This window comes from Myotis daubentonii, chromosome 2 (assembly GCF_963259705.1).
Source record: "Myotis daubentonii chromosome 2, mMyoDau2.1, whole genome shotgun sequence".
NCBI classification, from domain to species: domain Eukaryota; kingdom Metazoa; phylum Chordata; class Mammalia; order Chiroptera; family Vespertilionidae; genus Myotis; species Myotis daubentonii.
This window is the reverse complement of record NC_081841.1, coordinates 39,611,005-39,631,767: the sequence shown is the minus strand read 5'-3', so window position 1 is coordinate 39,631,767 and position 20,763 is coordinate 39,611,005. Positions and strand designations below refer to the sequence as shown.

The 20,763-nt window shown below is 42.7% G+C and overlaps 1 protein-coding gene across 3 annotated transcripts in view; it reads left to right on the top strand.

Moving 5' to 3' along the window:
• The first annotated feature begins 2,588 nt into the window (after nucleotides 1-2,588).
• Nucleotides 2,589-20,763, top strand: part of AMN1 (antagonist of mitotic exit network 1 homolog) — a 33,514-nt gene continuing 15,339 nt past the window's right edge. The window contains exons 1-2 of one of the 3 annotated variants that reach the window (XM_059682488.1): nucleotides 2,589-2,748; nucleotides 11,469-11,601. In XM_059682488.1, coding sequence (XP_059538471.1) covers nucleotides 2,711-2,748; nucleotides 11,469-11,601 — 171 coding nt within the window. In that variant the 5' untranslated portion in view covers nucleotides 2,589-2,710. Of the gene's footprint in view, nucleotides 2,749-11,468; nucleotides 11,602-20,763 lie in introns of those variants that run through there. The other 2 variants (XM_059682489.1, XM_059682490.1) reach the window with 2 other exon arrangements.

Below are 20,763 nucleotides of genomic sequence, written 5' to 3'. Positions count from 1 at the left end.
AAAAAAAAAAAAAAAAAAGAAGCCTGTTTAGAATAGAAGGTTAGGGGGATAGTTATGCATAGGTAGAAGGTTTTATGCCAACAGTTACTGTTTTGTTTTAAATCTATGAAAAGGAAGTAGCAAGGAAAGTCAGAAAATCTTAGAGTAGATCAGTATGTTCTTCTCCTTATGTAATTCCTCCAGAATCTGGCGATATGTGAAGGGATTTATTCCCTCCTGAGAAGGCACTTAAGCATTCTGTATTGCCAAAAGGATCCCAATTGTCTACAGCTGTTGTCTGAGCTCTCCGTTCAAGCTGGGTTTATGAAAAGCTGGTACCGTGGATCTGTCTCTTGCCCAGTGGCGTAAGCTGGGGCCTCTCTGTAGACGAAACCTGGACTCCCCAAGAGATGTGATCAATGCCGGGACCCCGCCAGCAGGCGAGGGGAACCCAAGGCAGTTGCTGGGCATGGAGGCCAGAGGGACATAGGCTATCAAGGAGACAGAACTGAACCTCACATCACCCTACTTGGCCCAGAGATAGCTGGTAGTCAACGACGGGTAAGATCCCACAGGGTGGGACGACCTAAGACAGGCACAGCTGGGGGCCAGTAGGAGAAAACTTGGGGTGCAACAAAGGTGGGGCACAGATCCTCACCCCCCCCAATGGTGCACGGGCTTGAACACTCGCCCCTTCTGAGGAAGGTCTCCTGTCCCCGTGGCTGCTTCTTGCTTCCCATGCCCAGCCCAGACCAGGAACCAAATAACAGAAGAGACTTGGTCCAGCTGAAAATGGTGCCCAGAAAAACGGAGGCTTAGTGCAACAGACTCTAAATTTAAACCTAGCCTAACAAACAGGAATGCTTGAGCCTCTTCAAGGCAAATAATACTAAATCTTGATTTGTTTTTTTATGATAACCATGGAGGAATTCTAAGAAGAAAGATCCTATTTCAATAGAAGTTATTAAATCTAAAATGGTTTCTTTCACTTCCACCGGACCATTTGTTAGCCTTATAGGGATAGTTCAGTTGATAGTTTTGGTGGAATAGAATTGCAGCCCGTCTCATGATTGAGCCGGAAGTTCCAAGACAAGGGGGGAATGAAAGGCGCACCGCCCGCCTCTCCGGGCGGTGCGGGGGGAGGAGTCTGACCGCCTGGCTCTGAAATCCCTCCGCGCCCGCCGTAGGGCCTGGCCTCCCCGGAGCGGTCGAGTCTCCGGACCGGCTGCGCGGTGGCCGGCGGCGGGCCGAGGGGTGGGGGCCTGGCGGCGACCGACCACAGGGGAGGTCATGGGGGCGGAAGGCCTCACCGCCTCGCTCTTTCCTCCCTTCCCCCGTGGTCGGCTCCCCGCTTGCCCGCGCTGAGGCCGAGGGTCCATGCGGCCCTCGGGGCCCAGTCGGGGGGGGACCGGGGCCTGCGTGGGCCGACCGCCGGGCCCCATGTGGGGGGCCATCCTGCCTTGTGGCGAGTTCGAGCGGCAGCAGCAGGAGCCAGACAAGGACTGCGCCCTCCATCTTGCCTTGGGGTCTCCATCTTGGGACAGGACCATGTGCACCCTCCATCTTGCCTTGGGTCCTCCATTTTGGGATGGGGCCACGTGCTTCCTCACGGGAAGAAGCCGCTGCTAGCCACACCCAGGATTTCTCTGAATTAACCAATGGTGATCAAGGGAAGTGCACGCCATCACTATGACCACATCCTGTACCGACTAGCGCCTGGCCAATCAGCCGGGCCCACAGTGCCCTCTCCTGCCCTCACTCCATCCCCCGTTAAAACCCGCTGCCACATCAGGCCTCGCTCTCTCGGCCACTGGACTTTCTGCTGTGTCGGTGGGTCTGGTGAACGGGGAGCGCAGGCCGGCTTGCATAATAAAGGACTCTTTGCTTTTGCATCGGACTGACTGGCTCCCTGGGGGTCTTGGGAACTTTGAAATCTGGGCACAACAGCAACACTATGGGTAGTGCCTAGTTGTGCTTCTGACCTGAATATCCTAAGATCCTTTAATAATTATTTGTCATTTATTTCAAGCCAGAGCCTCATGACACTGCTGGGTGGACATTTAGAATCCTTTCTGATATTAACATAAAACCTCTACCTCCGTGATGACGTTCTTACGGAGGTTTTTTGGTTGTTGTTAGCATGTACTGCTCTCATCTGTAAAATAAGTCTCAATTACTCCAACTTCACAGGATTAATAAGCATGGTTAATTATTGGAGGCACAGAGCGCAGTGCGCACATCACAGAAAGTGCTCAGTAAACCGCAGTTATCCCCGGACCCTCTAAAATGCTCCGTTTAACGGAAATGGAGCCCGTGTCCAAAGAGCTCTCCAGACTCTGCACCGCTAAACGTATGTCGCAGCATCAAATGCGTCCCCGTAGTAAACGCAGCAACCCGCGGCCAGAGGCGCACAGGCTGGGCTGCGCGTGAGACTGCATCTCCCGGGGAAACCGCCAGGAGCTGGAGCCCGCGAGGTGGAAGAACTACAACTCCCATGGTGCTTCACGCGAGCTTAGGGCTAGTCTATATTTTATCGCCCAGCCCCTGCCGCGAAGCTCTCAGAGACTCCGCCCCCAGGGTTCTCCTCGCCGATTCCGTCCCAGTCTTCGGAAGACGCCGTGTGACGTCACGAGGTCCTACGTTCGTGTGGGGAGCAAGAGTTGAAGGACGGTCTCTGGCTGGGTTCAGGCGGCCCTGGGACCGCGGAGGAGGCTCTCGAGGGACCGCCGCGATGCTCCACCCGGAGCCGGTCAGTCAGCTCCTGGATCTGTGAGTCCGCTCGGCCCCCTCCTCTTCCTCGCCCGGGCCCAGCACCTCCCCCGCCCGGCCCGGTCTGCGCTGCTCTCCCTCCCACCCCTTCCCTCCGCCGGACCCACGTAGAGGCCCCGCCGGTGTTTCTCCACTGGGCTCCTCACTTGTCGTCTCCGCGTCGGTGACAGTGGTGCCCAGGGGGCCGCGGGGCAGGGGGTCGCTCCGTCCGCCGCCCGGGACGTCCCCGCATGATGTCCGAGTTCTCCGTCCGCGTTCCCGGCGGGGCCCGTTTGTGACGGGCTGGGAGCCCTGGGGGAAGGAACCGCTGGCCGGGCTGCGCGACCGCCGCGCTCCGCGAGGCTCCGCCCAGTCCCTGTGCCGGGCGCGGGGCGGTTCTCAGGCGGGGTGACCCGCGTCACCGCTGTGTGCGGTGGGCGAGCGACAGGCCGTCCCGGTGCCGAGCGCTTGACCCACAAAGTTCTGTCACGGTGCCTGCCTCTGGGACTGTAGTGAGCAATAAACTTCACATGTGAAGGCCTCATTGAGAAGGATGCCTAGTGTCAAAAGAGAGCTTTCAGAGAGTTCTATTTCAGAGCCTGTGGTTGGGAAACGGGACAGGAGGAGTCCTGGTGCCCGGAGCTACCAGAGGCACATAGGTAGAGACCAGGTTGAATCTCTGTGGTGCTTTTTATTATTCAGATGGCCAGCGATCTGAGAGTGACAGGTGTAATACCCCCAAAGCACCGCTCTGACGTTTCATTTCAAGCCAGTGTGTATACTGTATAAGGACTAGAGGCCCGGTGCACGTGCAGGGGTGGGGGTGTCCTCAGTCGGCCTGCACCCTCTCCAATCTGGGACCCCTTGGGGGATGTCCAACTGCCGATTTAGGCCCCCAACTGCCCTCCCCTGCCGGCCATCTTGTGACAACGTGAGGGCTGCCATCTTGGGGCGTTGTGCCACCTCGGCTTTTATTAGATAGGATAGAGGGTGGGTGGGGGATTAAAACTAGTGAGTTCCCAGGGTCTGCTTCCCATCATTGTCGCTGCAAAGATTAGCCCTGGAACGCTGTCTGCCTTCGGATAGGCTCTGTCCTCCATCTGGGCTTAAAATGTATCTTCTTTTCCCCGAGGAGCTCATCTGGGGTCAAGGCTGCCTTATCGTGAGGCCATGTTCTTCTTGTAACGGGTCTAGTTTCCCAGGGTCTGTAAGAAAAATGTCTTTTCTGTGTGAATCGTTGTAAAACAACTGTTCTATTTCTATGACATGCACCTCCCCTATCAGGGTGGCTTCTAAAGTGAGAGTGATTGGTTAAAAGTGATTATCTTATACAATTTTAGGGAGATCATTTAAGTTGATTATCAAAGGCATTTATAAGAAATAATCTCTTGAATATCACTTTGTTCATGAAATAAACTAGAGTAACTTTTGCTTATGTGGCCAAACTGGTTTGCTCTGCTTGAGGGATTTTCAAGCCTGGTATCTATTTTATTTTATTTTTTAAATCCCTCCTTTTGGTCATTCAGCAGGCTAAGAGTGTCAACCAGTATAGTGTTACTCTTGCTACCACTGTTGATGTAGTCATTGGGATGGATGGCCATACGATTGCTGTGTTCCCTACAGTTGCCAGGTCATCTGGACGTGGCTGGTGGGATCACTGAATTCTTCAGTTGTCTGATCCTGGTAGATAACGTTGGATGTGAGTGGTTGTTGAAAGGCATTTACAACTCTTGAGAGGATGCAGTGCTCTAGGAAGGTTAATATGGCGATTATGAGAATGATAGCCAAGGATTGAAAAATTCCCTAGAGTAGAGATTCCCCAGTGCCAAAATGTAATCAATTAAATAAATCAGTGAAAGAAGTGTTGCCTATTTGATGAAAGATTGTTATCTGATCTTTAAGTAAGACCTTTTAAGTTTTGGGTAACAATTCTTGATTTATTAACATAAAACTTTTTTTCTTTTTACCAGTTACAGCACAAGCACCTTATTGTTGGGTGGTTAGGACGTCTAAGGCTGTGTGGTTATCTCATATAACTCTGGCTAAAGAGTTATAAATTCTTGCTGTAAGTGTTGAGATTTTGCAGAGGATAAGGTCTCTTCTAATGAGGCAGTCCTCTGTTGGTGTCCTTTCCAGTAAACTCCTTAGGTTCTAATGTGTGCAGCACACTGCCTTCCTTTGGGAGGGAATCACAGAAAGCGTTTGGACCTGGTGGAAATAAGGCTTTCAGTACTGCATTAGTGCCTCACTGCATTGAACTGTGTCATCGTTGCTCAGGGCAGGATAAACATGAGGATGTCTTCTTTCAGGAGGCAGTGTTATAGGTAAGTTTCCATCCAAGATAGGCCTTTATATGGTACTAGAGGCCCAATGCACGAAAATTCGTGCAAGAGTAGGCCTTCCTTTCCCAGCTACCAGCACCGGCTTCCCTCTGGCACCCGGGACCCAGGCTTCCCTACTCTGGCCACCGGCAGGCACCTGAGACCCGGGCTGGCTTCCCTTGAGCTGCCCGCAGACACCCAGGACCCGGGCTGGCTTCCCTTGAGCTGCCCGCAGACACCCGGGACCCGGGCTGGCTTCCCTTGAGCTGCCCGCAGACACCTGGGACCTGGGCTGGCTTCCCTTGAGCTGCCTGCAGACACCCGGGACCCGGGCTGGCTTCCCTTGAGCTGCCCGCAGACACCCGGGACCCGGGCTGGCTTCCCTTGAGCTGCCCGCAGACACCCGGGACCCGGGCTGGCTTCCCTTGAGCTGCCCGCAGACACCCGGGCCCTGGGCTGGCTTCCCTCCAGCCTCGGCTCTGTCAGGAAGGACATCTGAATGACATCTGGAAGACTTCCGGTCTAGTTAGCATATTACCCTTTTATTATTATAGATAAGCAATCAGGTATTTATTAAGAGGCATTTCTATGGAACAAAAAAGACAAAGAATCATAGTTGGAGCAATTATAAACTCAGTTTCTGAGTCTGGAGAGCAGCCAGTCAAGAAAATGTCCGGATTTGAGCTTGAATCTTTAGATGGCGGAATGAGGGTGGCAGTTTTCCTGGCTTGCAGTTTGAATGTCCCTGGTGATATCATTAGGTGTTCTGGTGACCTTTCTGAGTGGCCCACAGAGAAGTAGGTATGAATATTGTCTTCATGATCTGTTGTGGTCTCAGCTCTGCCATTATAGTGTGAAAGCAGCTATAGACAAAACATACATGACTGGACATGGCTGTGTTCCAAGAGAACTTTATTTACAAACGCAGGCAACAGGCCAGATTTGGCTGATGGGCCATAGTTTTCCTACCCCTGGTCTAAGGTAAGGGTAACAGCTTTCATTCACACATTGCCCTGATCAGCCCATACTGCAGCCTATCTTCCAAAGTTCTGATTCAGCTGGACAGCTACTGACAACCAGTGAAACCATCAGCTTTCAACTGAGCAGAACCATCACTGAACTAGGCCCAGACACTTAGGGAAACTTCTGTGAATTAAGGGTCTCATTGAGCCAATGGCTTTGCTTCAGGTGGTCTGAGTGGCAGATAAAGTATCGCCCAAAACTCACTTTTCCACAAAAAACAAAGATCCCTCTAGAGCAGCCGTTCTCAACCTGTGGGTCGCGACCCCTTTGGTGGTCGAACGACCCTTTCACAGGGGTCACCTAAGACCATCCTGCATATCAGATATTTACATTACGATTCATAACAGTAGCAACATTACAGTTATGAAGTAGCAACAAAAATAATTTTATGGTTGGGTCACAACATGAGGAACTGTATTTAAAGGGCCAGAAGGTTGAGAACCACTGCTCTAGAGCCAGGCCAAATGTGATTTTTAAAAAAATTATAGTTGACCTACATCATATTTGTCTCAGGTGTACAACACAGTGACTCGACACCTGTGTATCTTACAAAGTGAGCACCGTGATAAATCTAGTAACCATCTGTCACTGTACAAAGTTATTACTATAGTATTGACTGTATTCCCTATCCCTGTACATTATATCACTGTGACTTATTTATTTTATAACTAGACGTTTGTACCTCTCAATCCCCTTCACCGTTTTTTCCTTCTCTTCTGGTAACTATCAGTTCTCTATATCTGAGTCTGTTTCTGTTTTATTTTGTTTATTCACTTTTATTTATTAGATTCCACTTGTAAGTGAAATCATACAGTTTTTGTCCTTCTCTGGCTGACTTACTTCACTTAGCATAATACTCTCTAGGTCCATCCACGTTGTCGCATGGCTGAGTAATATCTTCTTTATCCTTTTATCTATCAATGGACACCTAGGTTGCTTTCATATCTTAGCTATTGTAAATAATGCTGCAGTGAACATAGGGGACATATATCATTTCAAAATAGTGTTACTGTTTCTTTGTATAAATACCCAGAAGTGAAATTGCTGGGTTATATAGTAGTTTTATTTTTAATTTTTTAAGGACCTTCCATACTGTTTTCCATAGTGGCTGTACCAGTTTATCAATTTGAATATACCATTTCCATATGGTCAGCAGGCCTTTGGGTCCTTCTCTTATAACTTAAGCTTATAAGAGTCCAAGTTGATTCATGTCGAAATAAGGATATCAGACCATACAGTCAGTTACAAGGTCTCATGCTCAGGCATTCAGTTTCAACACGAGCTTATGAGCAGGTTAATAGCTGCTTAAAAAAAAAAAAAAGAGTATGTGGTGGCAGCTACATACTAATGTTGTACACGTATACCTCACTATTGTGTTTCATAATTTTTACAAATCAAAGGTTTGTGGCAACCCTGGGTCAAGCAAGTCTATTGGTGCCATTTTTCCAGTAGCATTTCCTCACTTGCTATTTCTGTGTCACATTTTGTTCATTCTCTCAATATTACAAAATTTATTATTATTATTATCATTGTTATGGTGATCTGTGATCAGTGATATTTGATGTTACTATTGTAATTGGTAATTGTTTTGGGGCCCTGCAAACCACATCCACATAAGAAGGCAAACTTAATTGATAAATGTGTGTGGTCTGACTGCTCCACCGACTGGCTAGCCCCACCCCCCACCCCCCACCCCCGTTTCGTTCCCCTTCCTGGGGCCTCCCTGTTTCTTGAGATCCAACAGTATTGACATTAGGCCAATTAATAGCCCTATAGTGGCCTCTAAGTATTGAAGTAAAAGGCAGAGTCACAGGTTTCTTTAAATAAAAAGCTAAAAATGATTAAGCTTAGTGAGAAAGGCATGTCAAAAGCCAGGATAGGTCAAAAGATAGGTTTATTGCTCCAAATAACCAAGTTATAAATCCAAAGGAAAAGTTCTTGAATAAAATGTAAAGTGCTAATCCAGTAAATATATGAATGATAAGAGATGAAACAGCCTTATTGATGATATGAAGCAAGTTTTAGTGGTCTGGATAGAAGATCAAACGAGCCATCACATTCGCCTATGCCAAAGCCTAATCCAGAGCAAGGCTCTAACTCTCTTCAATTCTATGAAAGCTGAGAGGCGAGAAATCTGCAGAAGAAAAGTTTGAAGCTAGTAGATGTTGGTTCAGGAGGTTTCAGGAAAGAAACCAAATTCATAATAGAAAAATGCAAGGTAAAGCAGCAAGTGCTGATATAGAAGCTACAGCAAGTTATCCAGAAGATCTAGCTAAGATAATTAATGAAGGTGGCTACACTAAACAACAGGTTTTCAATGTAGACAGAACAGCCTTCTATTGGAAGAAGGTGCCACCTAGAACTTTCATAGCTGGAGAGTAGAAGGCAATGCCTGGCTTCAAAACTTCAAAGAGTAGGCTGACTCTCCTACTTGGGTCTAATGCAACTGGTGATTCCAAGTTGAAGCCAATGCTCATTTACCATTCCAAAAATCTTACGGTCCTTAAGGATTACTCTGCCTGTGCTCTATAGCTAGAACAACAAAGCCTGGATGACAGCATATCTGTTTACAGTGGGGTTTACTGAATATTTTAAGCCCTCTATTGAGACCTATTGCTCAGAAAAAAAGATTCCTTTTATTTTTTTTTTAATATATATTTTATTGACTTTTTTTTTTTTTTTTTTTTTTTTTTTTTTACAGAGAGGAAGGGAGAAGGATAGAGAGTTAGAAACATTGATGAGAGAGAAACATCGATCAGCTGCCTTCAGCACACCCCCCACTGGGGATGCGCCCGCAGCCAAGGTACATGCCCTTGACCGGAATCGAACCCAGGACCCTTCAGTCCGCAGGCCCACGCTCTATCCACTGAGCCAAACCGGTCAGAGCGTCCTTTTAAAATATTACTGCTCATTGACAATGTATCTGGTCACCCAAAAGCTCTGATGGATATGTACATGAGATTAATATTTTAAACCCTGCTAACGCCACATCCATTCTGCAGCCCATGAGTCAGTAGTAATTCTGACTCCCAAGTCTTATTATTTAAGGGATGCATTTTGTAAGGCTATAGCTGCCAGGATAGTGATGGTAGATTATAGTGATGAATCTGGGCAAATTAAATTGAAAACCTTCTGGAAATGATTCACCATTCTAAATGTCATTCATAATTCATGGGAAGAAGTAAAAATATCACCATTAACAAGCATTTGGAAGAAGTTGATGGATGACTTAAAGGGGTTCAAGACTTCAGTGGAGGAAGTCACTGCAGGTGGGGTGCAAATAGCAAGAGAACTAGAATTTTAAGTGGAGCCTGAAGACGTGACTGAATTGCTGCAATCTCATGAAAAAACTTCAGCAGATGAGGAGTTACTTCTTTTATGGATGAGCAAAGGAAGTGGTTTCTTGAGATGGAATTGAGTTCTGGTGAAGATTTTTCGACAACAAAGGATTCAGAATATTACATAAACTTAGTTAAAGCAGCAGCAGGGTTTGAAAGGATTGAGTCCCATTTTTTTTTTTTGCCACTCCAATTTTATTTTTATTTTTATTTTTTTTTATTTTTTATTTTTTTTTAATCTATTTTATTGATTTTTTACAGAGAGGAAGGGAGAGAGATAGAGAGTTAGAAACATCGATGAGAGAGAAACATCGATCAGCTGCCTCCTGCACATCTCCTACTGGGGAAGTGCCTGCAACCCAGGTACATGCCCTTGACCGGAATCGAACCTGGGACCTTTCAGTCCGCAGGCCGACGCTCTATCCACTGAGCCAAACCGGTTTCAGCGCCACTCCAATTTTAAAAGAAGTTTTCAGTGGATAAAATGCTGTCAAATGGCACTGGCCGGTGTGGCTCAGTTGGTTGGGTATTGCCCCATGCACCAAGACGTTGCTGGTTCGAGTCTTGGTAAATTATTCTTTTTTGTTGATACTCACCCAAGGAAATTTTTCCATTGATTTTTAGACAGAGTGGAAGGGAAAGGGGAGAGACAGTGAGGAGCATCGATGTAAGAGAGACACATTGATTGGTTGCCTCCTGCACGCGCCCAACCAGGACTGGGCCTTGAGTCTGCAACCGAGGTATGTGCCCTTAACCGGAATTGAACCTGGGACCCGTTAGTTTACGGGCTGATGCTCTATCCACTGAGCCAAACCGGCTAAGGCATAAAACTGTACTTGATGCTCAACAGTGTTGTAATAGCTATGTATGGTGCCAGGGGGGTACTGGAAATATTGGGGGGAACACTTTGTACTTGATGCTTTAAAGAATTTCTTAAGATATTAAATAAAATAAGGTGTAGAAAAGTGAGTGTAGAATGCTGACATTTTAGGAAACTATGATCCTCCTCTCACCCTTTAAGTGTATGTGAGTATGTGCATGTTTGTACAAGCACAGAGAAAAATATGAAAGACTGTACACTAATTTAGCATGAAGAATTAAACTAATGAAAGAGGGAAGGATAAGAGGGAAAGACAGAGGCTACCCAAAGAGGAAAAGAAAAAATAGATTGCACTAAAAAAATTCAAGTGAATGACCACATTTATTCGTGAATGAAACATTATGTATGTTGGGGTGTTTTTAGGCAGAAATTAATTAAATAAGATTTATATTTATTTGTTTAAAGTGTGGGTTTCTCATATAGTTGGAATTTTAGGCCACATATGGGTATGTTGGTCACATGCGTTTTGGTGGTTGCATGCTCTGAAAACTCTGCTTTAAGCATATACAATCCTGGCACTAGGTTTGTTTTCTATATGATTTGTACTATTTGTGGAATCTTTGTGGTTATAGTTTCTCTAATGATTTCATTACCTGCATAATTTTTAAGAAAAATAGTGAAAATGAGTTTGATGGAATAACAGATAAAACTTTTCTATTAGTAGGCCTTAGTTTAATGCTTACTTAGGAATATGGGACTGAAATCTTGTGTCTTTAGGAATTAGACTGACGTAGAAAAAACACTATTTTTGGCCATTTCAAATGTATTTTAGTAAATGAGGTGTGCAAGAGAAAAAGTTAAAAATCACTTTTCTACGATGAAGAAAAACTTGCCCATTACTGAGCACAGACTAAGCTTTGGAATCTTATGAAGTTTAAGCTATAAATATTAGTATAAAATATACACCCTCTTCAACAGTGTTGTAATAGCTATGTATGGTGCCAGGGGGGTACTGGAAATATTGGGAGGAACACTTTGTAAAGTATATAATTATCTAACCACTTTGCTATACACTTGAAATTAATACAAAATAATGTTAAATGTAAACTGTAATTGAAAAATAAAATTTTAAAATGTACTCTCTTTATGAAAGGACTAAGTGCTAACAAACAGCATTAAATAAATGTTAAGACTCAGTACTGGTACAGTATAATTTACTATATCACATTTGTATTTCAGATGCCTTTGGTGCTTCACGAAGAACATTTCCAGATATATCACAGACATTAAGCCTTTGCCTCCCAACATAAAAGATAGACTGATTAGAATGATGAGCCTGCAGGGACAGATAACAGATTCAAATATAAGTGAGGTAAGAGTATGTACAACTATAAAGCAAGCATATTATATTTTACTGTTTGGATATGGTTTCAGATTTCTGGAGCAATGGTATATGGTAGGATTAATAATACTTTTAAGATATAATAAAGCATCAGGGTTTCTTTTCTCTCTAGAAAACCAGAATGTTCATGTGTAATAGTTCTAAAAAATCTCTCCTATCATTTTTCAGTTGCTTCCCTTGTCTTCATAGTACCAGCACCTTAATCTCCATGTTTTTTAAAAGTTTTAAACTTTTTGATCAATTATACCATAATAAATCTGGAAGGAGTGAAACATTAAGTGCAGGGTAAATAAATAAGTGGTCAAAAAAAAAAAGATCCACACTAAGAAATATATGTCACATTGTGACTCTAGCACACAAACCACACTTACCCGTGACAGTACAGCAGGCCCTCCAATAACATCATTTTGTTATAATGTTGATGAGATGCCATGAGAACTTAACTCTTGTTTATATCAATTAGCCTATAAAGTTGATTTCAGTATATGTCATTTGGCTTAGAGTCATAGGACCTATCAATGACGTTAAGTGAGGACTCAATGTACTCTGTGCATTATACTTGGATATTCTCTATTTTATTCTGTTATGTCTTATTTCCTTTAAAAAATGTTGACCACAGCCTACTAAATTGATTTTGTCCATTCATGGATAACAACCAGCAGTTAAAGATCATTTTTCTAAACTCTTCATATTTTTTTTCTAGATACCTCACTCCTACTAATTTATACTTACTCCCCTCCCTACAACTAAGCTAAAATTGGCTATTCTTTAAGGTAATAAATATAGTAAGGGTCTCCAACCTGAATTAAAATTCTAGCTTTGCCACTCTGTCTGACATTGAGCCTCAGGTGTGTGTGTGTGGTGGGCGGGGGCTGTTTTTAAGAGAACTTTACTTTGCCCAGCTGGCATGGCTCAGTGGTTGAGCATCAGCCTGTGAACCAGGTTGTGGGCTTGATCCCTGGTATGGGGCATGCAGGAGGCAGCCAATCAATGATTCTCTCTCATCATTGATGTTTCTATCTTTCTCTCCCTCTCTCAAATCAATAAAAATATATTTAAACAAAAAAGAGAACTTTATTATTATTATTTTAATTAGAGAAGAAAAGAGGAAGAGGAGAAGAAAGAAGGCAGATAAGAATCAAAACAGGAAAGGATACTGAAAAAAAAAAAGTTCCCCTCTCCTACCTTCCATCCCCAAGACAACAGTTTTCCGAAGTCCTTTATGTGTGTGTGTGTGTTTGGGGGGCAGTAAGTGAGAGTCTCTGGGGTTGTAACCATCATCACCGTCTACAGAGACTAGAACTACAGTAGTCCCCCCTATCTGTGGGGGATACATTCCAAGATTCGCAGTGGATGCCTGAAACTGTAGATAGTACTGAACCTTATATATATACCATGTTCTGTCATATACTAATATGTATATACCTTTTCACATAAAGGGAGCACTTTATGGTTTCTCTTTGGCATATCTGATTGGCCAGCATCACTACTCTTGGGCTTTGGGGCCATTATTAAGTAAAATAAGGGTCACTTGAACATAAGCACAGCAACACCATGGCAGTCATTTTGATCACTGTGGTGGCTACCAAGTAACTAACGGGCAGGTAGTGTATACAGTGTGGATATGCTCGACAAAGGGATGATTCACATCCCAGGCAGGATGGAGTAGGACAGTGCAAGGTTTCATCATGCTACTCAGGACAGCGCACAACTTAAAACTTATGAATTCTTTATTTCTGGAATTTTCCATTTAATATTTTTGTACCATGGTAGACCACGGGTACCTACAACTATGGCAAGTGAAACTTCAGATAATGGGGCACTACTGTACAAATTGATGTCTTTACCACACATTCTCCCCCAAGCCTGTGATCAAAAGGAAGCAAACTGTGATTTAGCACTCCAGCATACGACTGGGACTTCACATTGTAACTGTGCTTCAGTGTGTCTTAGTGTTTCTTCTGCATCAACCTGATGTACTTTTAATGCTTTATTTTCTTTGTGTTAGCTTGTATTTGAACAAAGACATTTTCGTGTTGTAGTATACTTAACTCTATGGAGGTAGAATAACATCCAAGTTCTTAACGTTGATGGTTCTGTGGGATATATAATGTATGTGTGGCTCTCAGATGAAACGTTATAACACTGCAGAAAACTGGTGAGATTCCTCTTTCCCACCATCCCCATTTTGTTCTATTTCTTTCATCTATATTTCACTGACTTACTTTTTTATGGCAATCTTTAATATTCTTTTAAACTTAATTTCACCTGAATAAAAATGGGCTAAGGGGATGAATGAGAGAGAAAAAACAAAAGTATGATTTTCCTTGGTGCTCTCCACTATTCCCCATCCTTGCAAGAGTCCTGCTCATGAAACTAGATCTAACTTTTGTTGCAAAGTTGCACACATCTTTGGATAGCTCTTCTTGAAATAGTTTCTGAATCTTTTATAGTTCCTGGAGGGAGAAGGTCTTTGTTAACATGGCACTGTGAAAGAAAAACAGCAAAATGGGGTTGATACTGTCAAGAGAGCAATCTAAAATGTAGCCAGAGGCTTCCGGGAAGCTGAACTCACACAACGCCTCCATATGAAGTGGAATTTTTGAAGTGGGCTAAACCACAAATGGCTACATCCTGCTATAGTTTTTGGAATTGGCTCTGTATCACTGAACTCCCTATTAAGAAATAAAATTTTCATTTAAGGAAAGACATCAGCAATCAATTATGCATAGCACAGTATAAGTTCGCTTGCCAATACTAGTCACAGCTCTTTCAAAACAACTTGTGTAATCCCTTTGAAGTTCCCCTTTTTCAGTGTTTATAAACCCTCTTTCTTTCCCCCTTGGAACACAATTGGGTTTCTACCCAAATCTGTGTGTCCAGAATTGCAATTTCTAAAGACTCCAAGTAAAGCTTCTGTTTGCTTTGCAGTTCTTGGTCAAAATTATTTGACATTACATGGTGTCAAAAAGTGGGATTCAGAGTGACTTACCTCTCCTTTCAGTGCCTTCGTGGATTTGAGTAAGGTACCAAAAAGAGTCCACTGCACTCTGTTGTCTTCCCAGTGGTCCCAGATCATTGTGGCAAGTCCTCCTGGATCAGAATCTCCTACATTGGTTGAGGTTTAGGCTCTATTTGGGCCTCCTCTCTTACACACTTTTTTCCCCCTTCCCTATGGGATGTAAAGTGCCTATCTAGTGAGTACTTTTTTTTGGAAAATATGCCAGCTTATCCACATGCTAGTAGGAGAAGGACATGCTAGAGAATGGATAAACAAGGTGAATGAAAATACCCTATGAACGACTTCTCCCATCTAGGATAAGAGGCCATGCGTCAAGTCTCAAAGCTGGCTAAACAACTTCATGAAAAGATACTGATGCTTTTCCTCAAGTTGCTGATGGAAAGAAAAATTCTAAGTGTGTTAAAAAAACACAATGAAATTGTTTTTTATTACTGTGACTAGAGGCCTGGTGCATGAAATTTGTGAACGGGGAAGGCTATGTGTCTCAGCCCAGCTTGCACCCTCTCCAGTCTGGGACCCTGGTGGGATCAGGCCTAAACGGGCAGTCGAACATCCCTCTCACAGTCCAGGACTACTGGCTCCCAACCGCTTTCCTGCCTGCCTGCCTGATTGCCCCTACCTGCTTCTGCCTGCCAGCCTGATCACCCCTTAACCACTCCCCTGCCAGCCTGATTGACGCCTAACTGCTCCCCTGCCAGCCCGATTGCCCTTAACTGCCCTCTCCTGCTGGCCTGGTCACCCCTAACTGCCCTCCTCTGCCAGCCTGGTTCCCCCCAACTGCCCTCCCCTGCTGGCCATCTTGTGTGTTGGAGTGATGGTCAATTTGCATACTACCTCTTTATTAGATAGGACAGATTTGAAAAAGATTTATGCAATACTCCAGTATAGATGAAGCCAATGAAGATACCTCAGTGCTTTTTAATTCATCTTTTGTTTGTTTTTTAATTTTTATTTTGGAGAGGGAGAGAGAGAGAGAAACATCAATGATGAGAGAGAATCATTAATCTGCTGCCTCCTGCACACCCTGCATGAGATCGAGCCCGCAACCCGGGCATGTGCCCTGACCAGCAGTCAAACCTGTGACCTCCTGGTTCATAGGTTGATGTTCAACCACTGAGCCATGCCGGCCAGGCAAAAGGGGTTTTTAATTATTGCAAAAAGCCTAATTATTGGAAAAAAGGTTGTTTAGTGTTCAAAAGGCCTATGATCTATAGAATTTGTGAATCCCCCTCAGGGATTCAATCAAAGTTTTCTTTGCAGTAGTGCTGCTCTAATGATCAAAAAAGGGGTTTCCCCATGCTCTTAACTGATTCCTTAGGAAAAATGATCTATTGGGAATGAAGAAACTAGGGCCCTGATGGATATGGGAGCCACCTTATCAGTTTTTAACCCTACCAGTCTCCCTTTCTCTTTCTTGGAGTACCAAAACCATACAAATGGTGGAAGTTTCCAGTCGATCTATGACTGTCTCCCAATTCCTTCCAATTCCTTTTCAACTTGGATCTTTTCAAACTCATCGGTTTCTTTTAGTTTATTCTGTCCCTATTCATCTCCTAGGACAAGATTTTCTTGAAGCTCATAAAGCCCATATTTCCTTCTTTCAAAAGGGGGAGATATTCTTACATCTTAAGCTTCTAACTAATGACTTTCAAGAGGACTTGTCTATGGACTCATCCATAACTATGCCAGTTTTTCAGTCACCTTAATTGACCCAAACCCTCTTGTAGATTCCATTCCAAATGAACTTTGATCAAAAAATGCCACCGACATCAGTTGCATTGGTCAGTTTCAAAATGGACTAACAGAATAATAGAAACTCAAAATGGCACCCTGGCCGGGTCACTCAGTTGATTAGGGCATTGTCCCAATATGCCAAGGTTGTGGGTTTGATCTCCAGTCAGGACATATACAAGAATCAACCAATAGCCCTAGCTGGTTTGGCTCAGTGGATACAGTGTCTGCCTCCAGACTAAAGGGTCCCAGGTTTGATTTCAGTCAAGGGCACATGCCTAGGTTGTGGGCTCAATCCCCAGTGAGGGGCGTGTAGGAGGCAGCCGATCAATGATTCTCATCATTGATATTTCTATCTCTCTCTCCCGGCCTCTCTGAAATCAATAAAAATATATTTTAAAAAAACACAAAAGAATCACTGTTTTTTTAAAAAGTATCAACCAATGAATAAGTGGGACAATAAATTGATATTTCTCTCTAAAAAATCAATAAAATAAAATTTAAAAACCTCAAAATGGCAAAACTTATAGAGACTTTTAATATTCCTAGACATAAGGCTCTTCCCTTGATATTGCTCAACCTAGATCTACTCCCTTCGGCAAACATAGGCTGTCTCCTTTTGAAATTATTATTGGTAACCCACAAAATTAGATCAATGAATTTATGCACCAGCATTGCCAAAAGGAGACCTGCTCTACTGGAGGAACTTATAGGGGCTTTTAAGAATAACAACTCATAGAGCAAAATTTCTGTAGTGTGCTCCCAGGAGATCTACAACATCATTATCTCCAACTCAGAGATTATGTCTATTGGAAATGCCATCTCCAAAAATATGCCCTCACACCCAGTGGAAAGGAGCATATGAGGTTAGTAATGCTGAACTTAAGGGTATTGACTCATGGATTCATGTTTCTCATTTAAAAAGGACATCCACACCTGAGTGGGCCTCTCAGCCTATTGGAGATCTTAAGCTGAAAATTCTTAAATAATCCAAAAGCACAACTAGAATTTTCATTCTGGATTGAAACAGATATAAACTGCTCTCCCAAGACCCTGGACCAGGCCCTGAAAGCTTACAAAATCTAACTGGACATATGGATCATTTAACCTTCCTGTAGCCAAATCTATCTGTAAGGTCTTCCCTACCTACAAGGGAATACCCATAAATACAATCTGGACTTAATAACTTATCTAACTATTTTGAAAATATAAATGGTTCAGGCAAAATACTGGGTTTGTCCCTTTTAAAATGTATAACTTGCCTTTTGTATGATTCAGATGACCATGAGTTCACACCTTGATGAGACTTAAGTGACTACAGTGTTACTTCTTACAATGTCTCTCTAATATGGGGAAATTCAGGCAATAACACCACTCAATCCTGAAAATCATATATCTTCTCACTCTTGGGGACAAGATAAAAAAAAAATCTGGTATTTGGTGGAAAATAACTAGGAACAACCAAATCCAGGATAATCTTTCAATTCTGACACAAATATGTAGAAACTTCAGTTGCTCTTTTAATTTTATGTATGATGACTTTAATGTCTTCTGCATTAATGACTATTATGATTATCTAACATACAAAGGATATGCAGTCCCTGTCTCAGAAATAGAACTTAATTCTCCCCTCAGAGTCTGGGTTGAAGGGCCTAATTATATGCTCTTGCTTGAGGGCACTGGATGTTTCTTATGTGGGACCCAATATATGTCACCTTGCCAACCCAATGGTGAAGTGGATATGATATTGTTATGTTAGTACCTGATGCTGTCACCAGGAAGATGCTGTCTTCATTTTTCTGCCATTATCCCCAATCTAGGCTCTTTTGTCTGTAAACTTTGACCAAAACAAACCAAATGGAACTGGGATTTGGTGTCCTCTCTCCCCCTGAAACCCTATAATAGATAAGTGAGGCTTTGGGCATTCCTGTGCTAAAGCTTTCTTTCCTTAGGTTGGAGTAACTGAGTTAGAAGCCTATCAAATTTTTATATTTTTGTAGCACAACGTAGAACACTACTGTAATTGCCCTTGAAAAACAACAAGAAATGATTGACAGTCTGGCAGAGGTAATACTACAAAACCAGGCCCCTAGATGTCTTAGCCGCCCCACAAGGTGGTACTTGTGGGCTATTGGGAGAAGAATGTTGTTTCTATGTCAACAAATCAGGTGAAGTGATACAACAGCTTGAGGTTCTGAAAAAATATGTAAAATCCTCAAATAGGCTGAACATTACCCTATAAACTGGGATTGGACGGACTTATCTAGCTGGCCTGCAGGAAGAGGAGCCTGGATTTGTTCTATATTCCAGGCCTTGACCATATTGGTTTTTGTGATTATACTGTTCACTACCTTAATTAGGTGTTTTATTAGGTTCCTTGAACAATGACTAACAGCCACTACCAGAATAATAGTAGCCCAATGCCCAGAGATGTTACAACAAATAAATCCTGACTAAGACCACTTTTACAAAGAACTTTTAATCTGAAGAATATGTGACTTAGTTCAGTTTCCAGTAAGCCTCCTTGTTGCTCACATGTGGCCATAAACTCTCCTATTGTAAACTCAGGAAACTACTTTGTATACTACATGGGACATGACAGACCAGGAATGAGCCTTCCTGGTGGATGGGATCCATATTGCTTTTTCAATGATGGACCAGGGATGCTTCCTAATGATTGATCATTGATGCTTTATAAGGAAAAATCTCGAACTAAAAGGAGGAACTGTGAAAGAAAAACAGCAAAATGGAGTTGATATTGTCAAGAGAGCCATCTAAAGGCCTCCAGAAAGCTGAGCTAACACACCCCGCCCCCCGCCCCCCATGTGCAAAGGAACTTTTGAACTAAGCTAAACCACAAATGGAACTGGTTCTGCACCACTGAACTCTCCATTAAGAAAAAATTTTTCACCTAGCAATAGACAAGGCAACAATCATGTGTAGATGGCACAGTGTAAGTCTGCTTACCAGCACCAATCACAGCCTTTTCTTTAAGGAAGAAAAAAAAAAAAAAAAAAATATATATATATATATATATATATATATATATATATATATATATATATATATATTATTGATTTTTTACAGAGAAGGGAGAGGGATACAGAGTTAGAAACATCGATCAGTTGCCTCCTGCACACCCTCTTCTGGGGATGTGCCTGCAACCAAGGTACATGACCTTGACCGGAATCGAACCTGGGGCCCTTCAGTCCACAGGCCGATGCTCTATCCACTGAGCCAAACCGGTTAGGGCAATCACAGCCTTATACAAACAACTGTGTCACCCTTTGGCAGCGCCACTCTTTCTGTCTTCATAAACTAACTCTCTTCCCCTCAGAACACAGTTGGGTTTCTACCCAAATTTGTAGTACCAGAATTGCAATTCCAAGGACACCAAATAAAACTTTTTTGCTTTGCAGTTCTTGGTCAAATCACTAAAGTTAGAAACCAAGAAGAAAAAGATTGATGTATTTGATTACATCAAAATATGATCTTTATGACAAAAAGAAAAAAAAAGCAAAGTCACATAACTAGGAAAAATATTTGCAATATGTATGAAATTCTATGATTTTTTAATCTTAATATAAAGAATCCCCACAAACCGACAAGAAAAATCAAAACAAATACTAAAATAGAAGAATCATAAAATACTCAAAGGAAAAAAATATAAATCACCAATAACAAATAAAAGGATATTTAACCTCATTAGAAATAAAAGTCACAGTTTGTCTTTCAGTTTGGCAGAAACTTAAAAGAATAGTAATACCCAGTGTTGGCAGTAGTGTGGGGAACTGTCACTTTTATCTTCTGCTGATGAGAGTGGAAATGATAAAAGCCTTTTAGGAGGACAGTTTAGCATTATCAAAAGTCCTAAAATTTTGCTTACCATTAACACAACAATTTTATTTCTGGTATGTTTTTAATCTGAGATATAATTGATATATAATGTCATGTAAACTTAAAGTGTGAAACACGTGCTGATTTGATACACTTATTTATTGCAAAATGAGGTCCACAATAGGGCTAGTTAGCATCTCCATCACCTCACATGCCTCTGGTATTAATCTCAAGGAAATAATAATCAGGAAAGCATACAAGTATGCTCATCATAACCTAAAAAGTCAACAGTTATATACAGCATATATAAACAACATAACATTATTTAGGAAAAATCAGCCTAAATGTTCAACTTAGCGTTTTGCCATATAAAATGCATTTAATGAGTTATGGAATAGTACGCAACCACAATTATTTTTGTAAAAAGTGCTCATAAGTATATATGATCTGATCTCATTTTTCCTCAAAGGCTTTTTTTTTTACTCAAGAAACATCAAAACTAATCTTAAGTTTTTCTTTGGGTATTGGTACTATGGGTAACT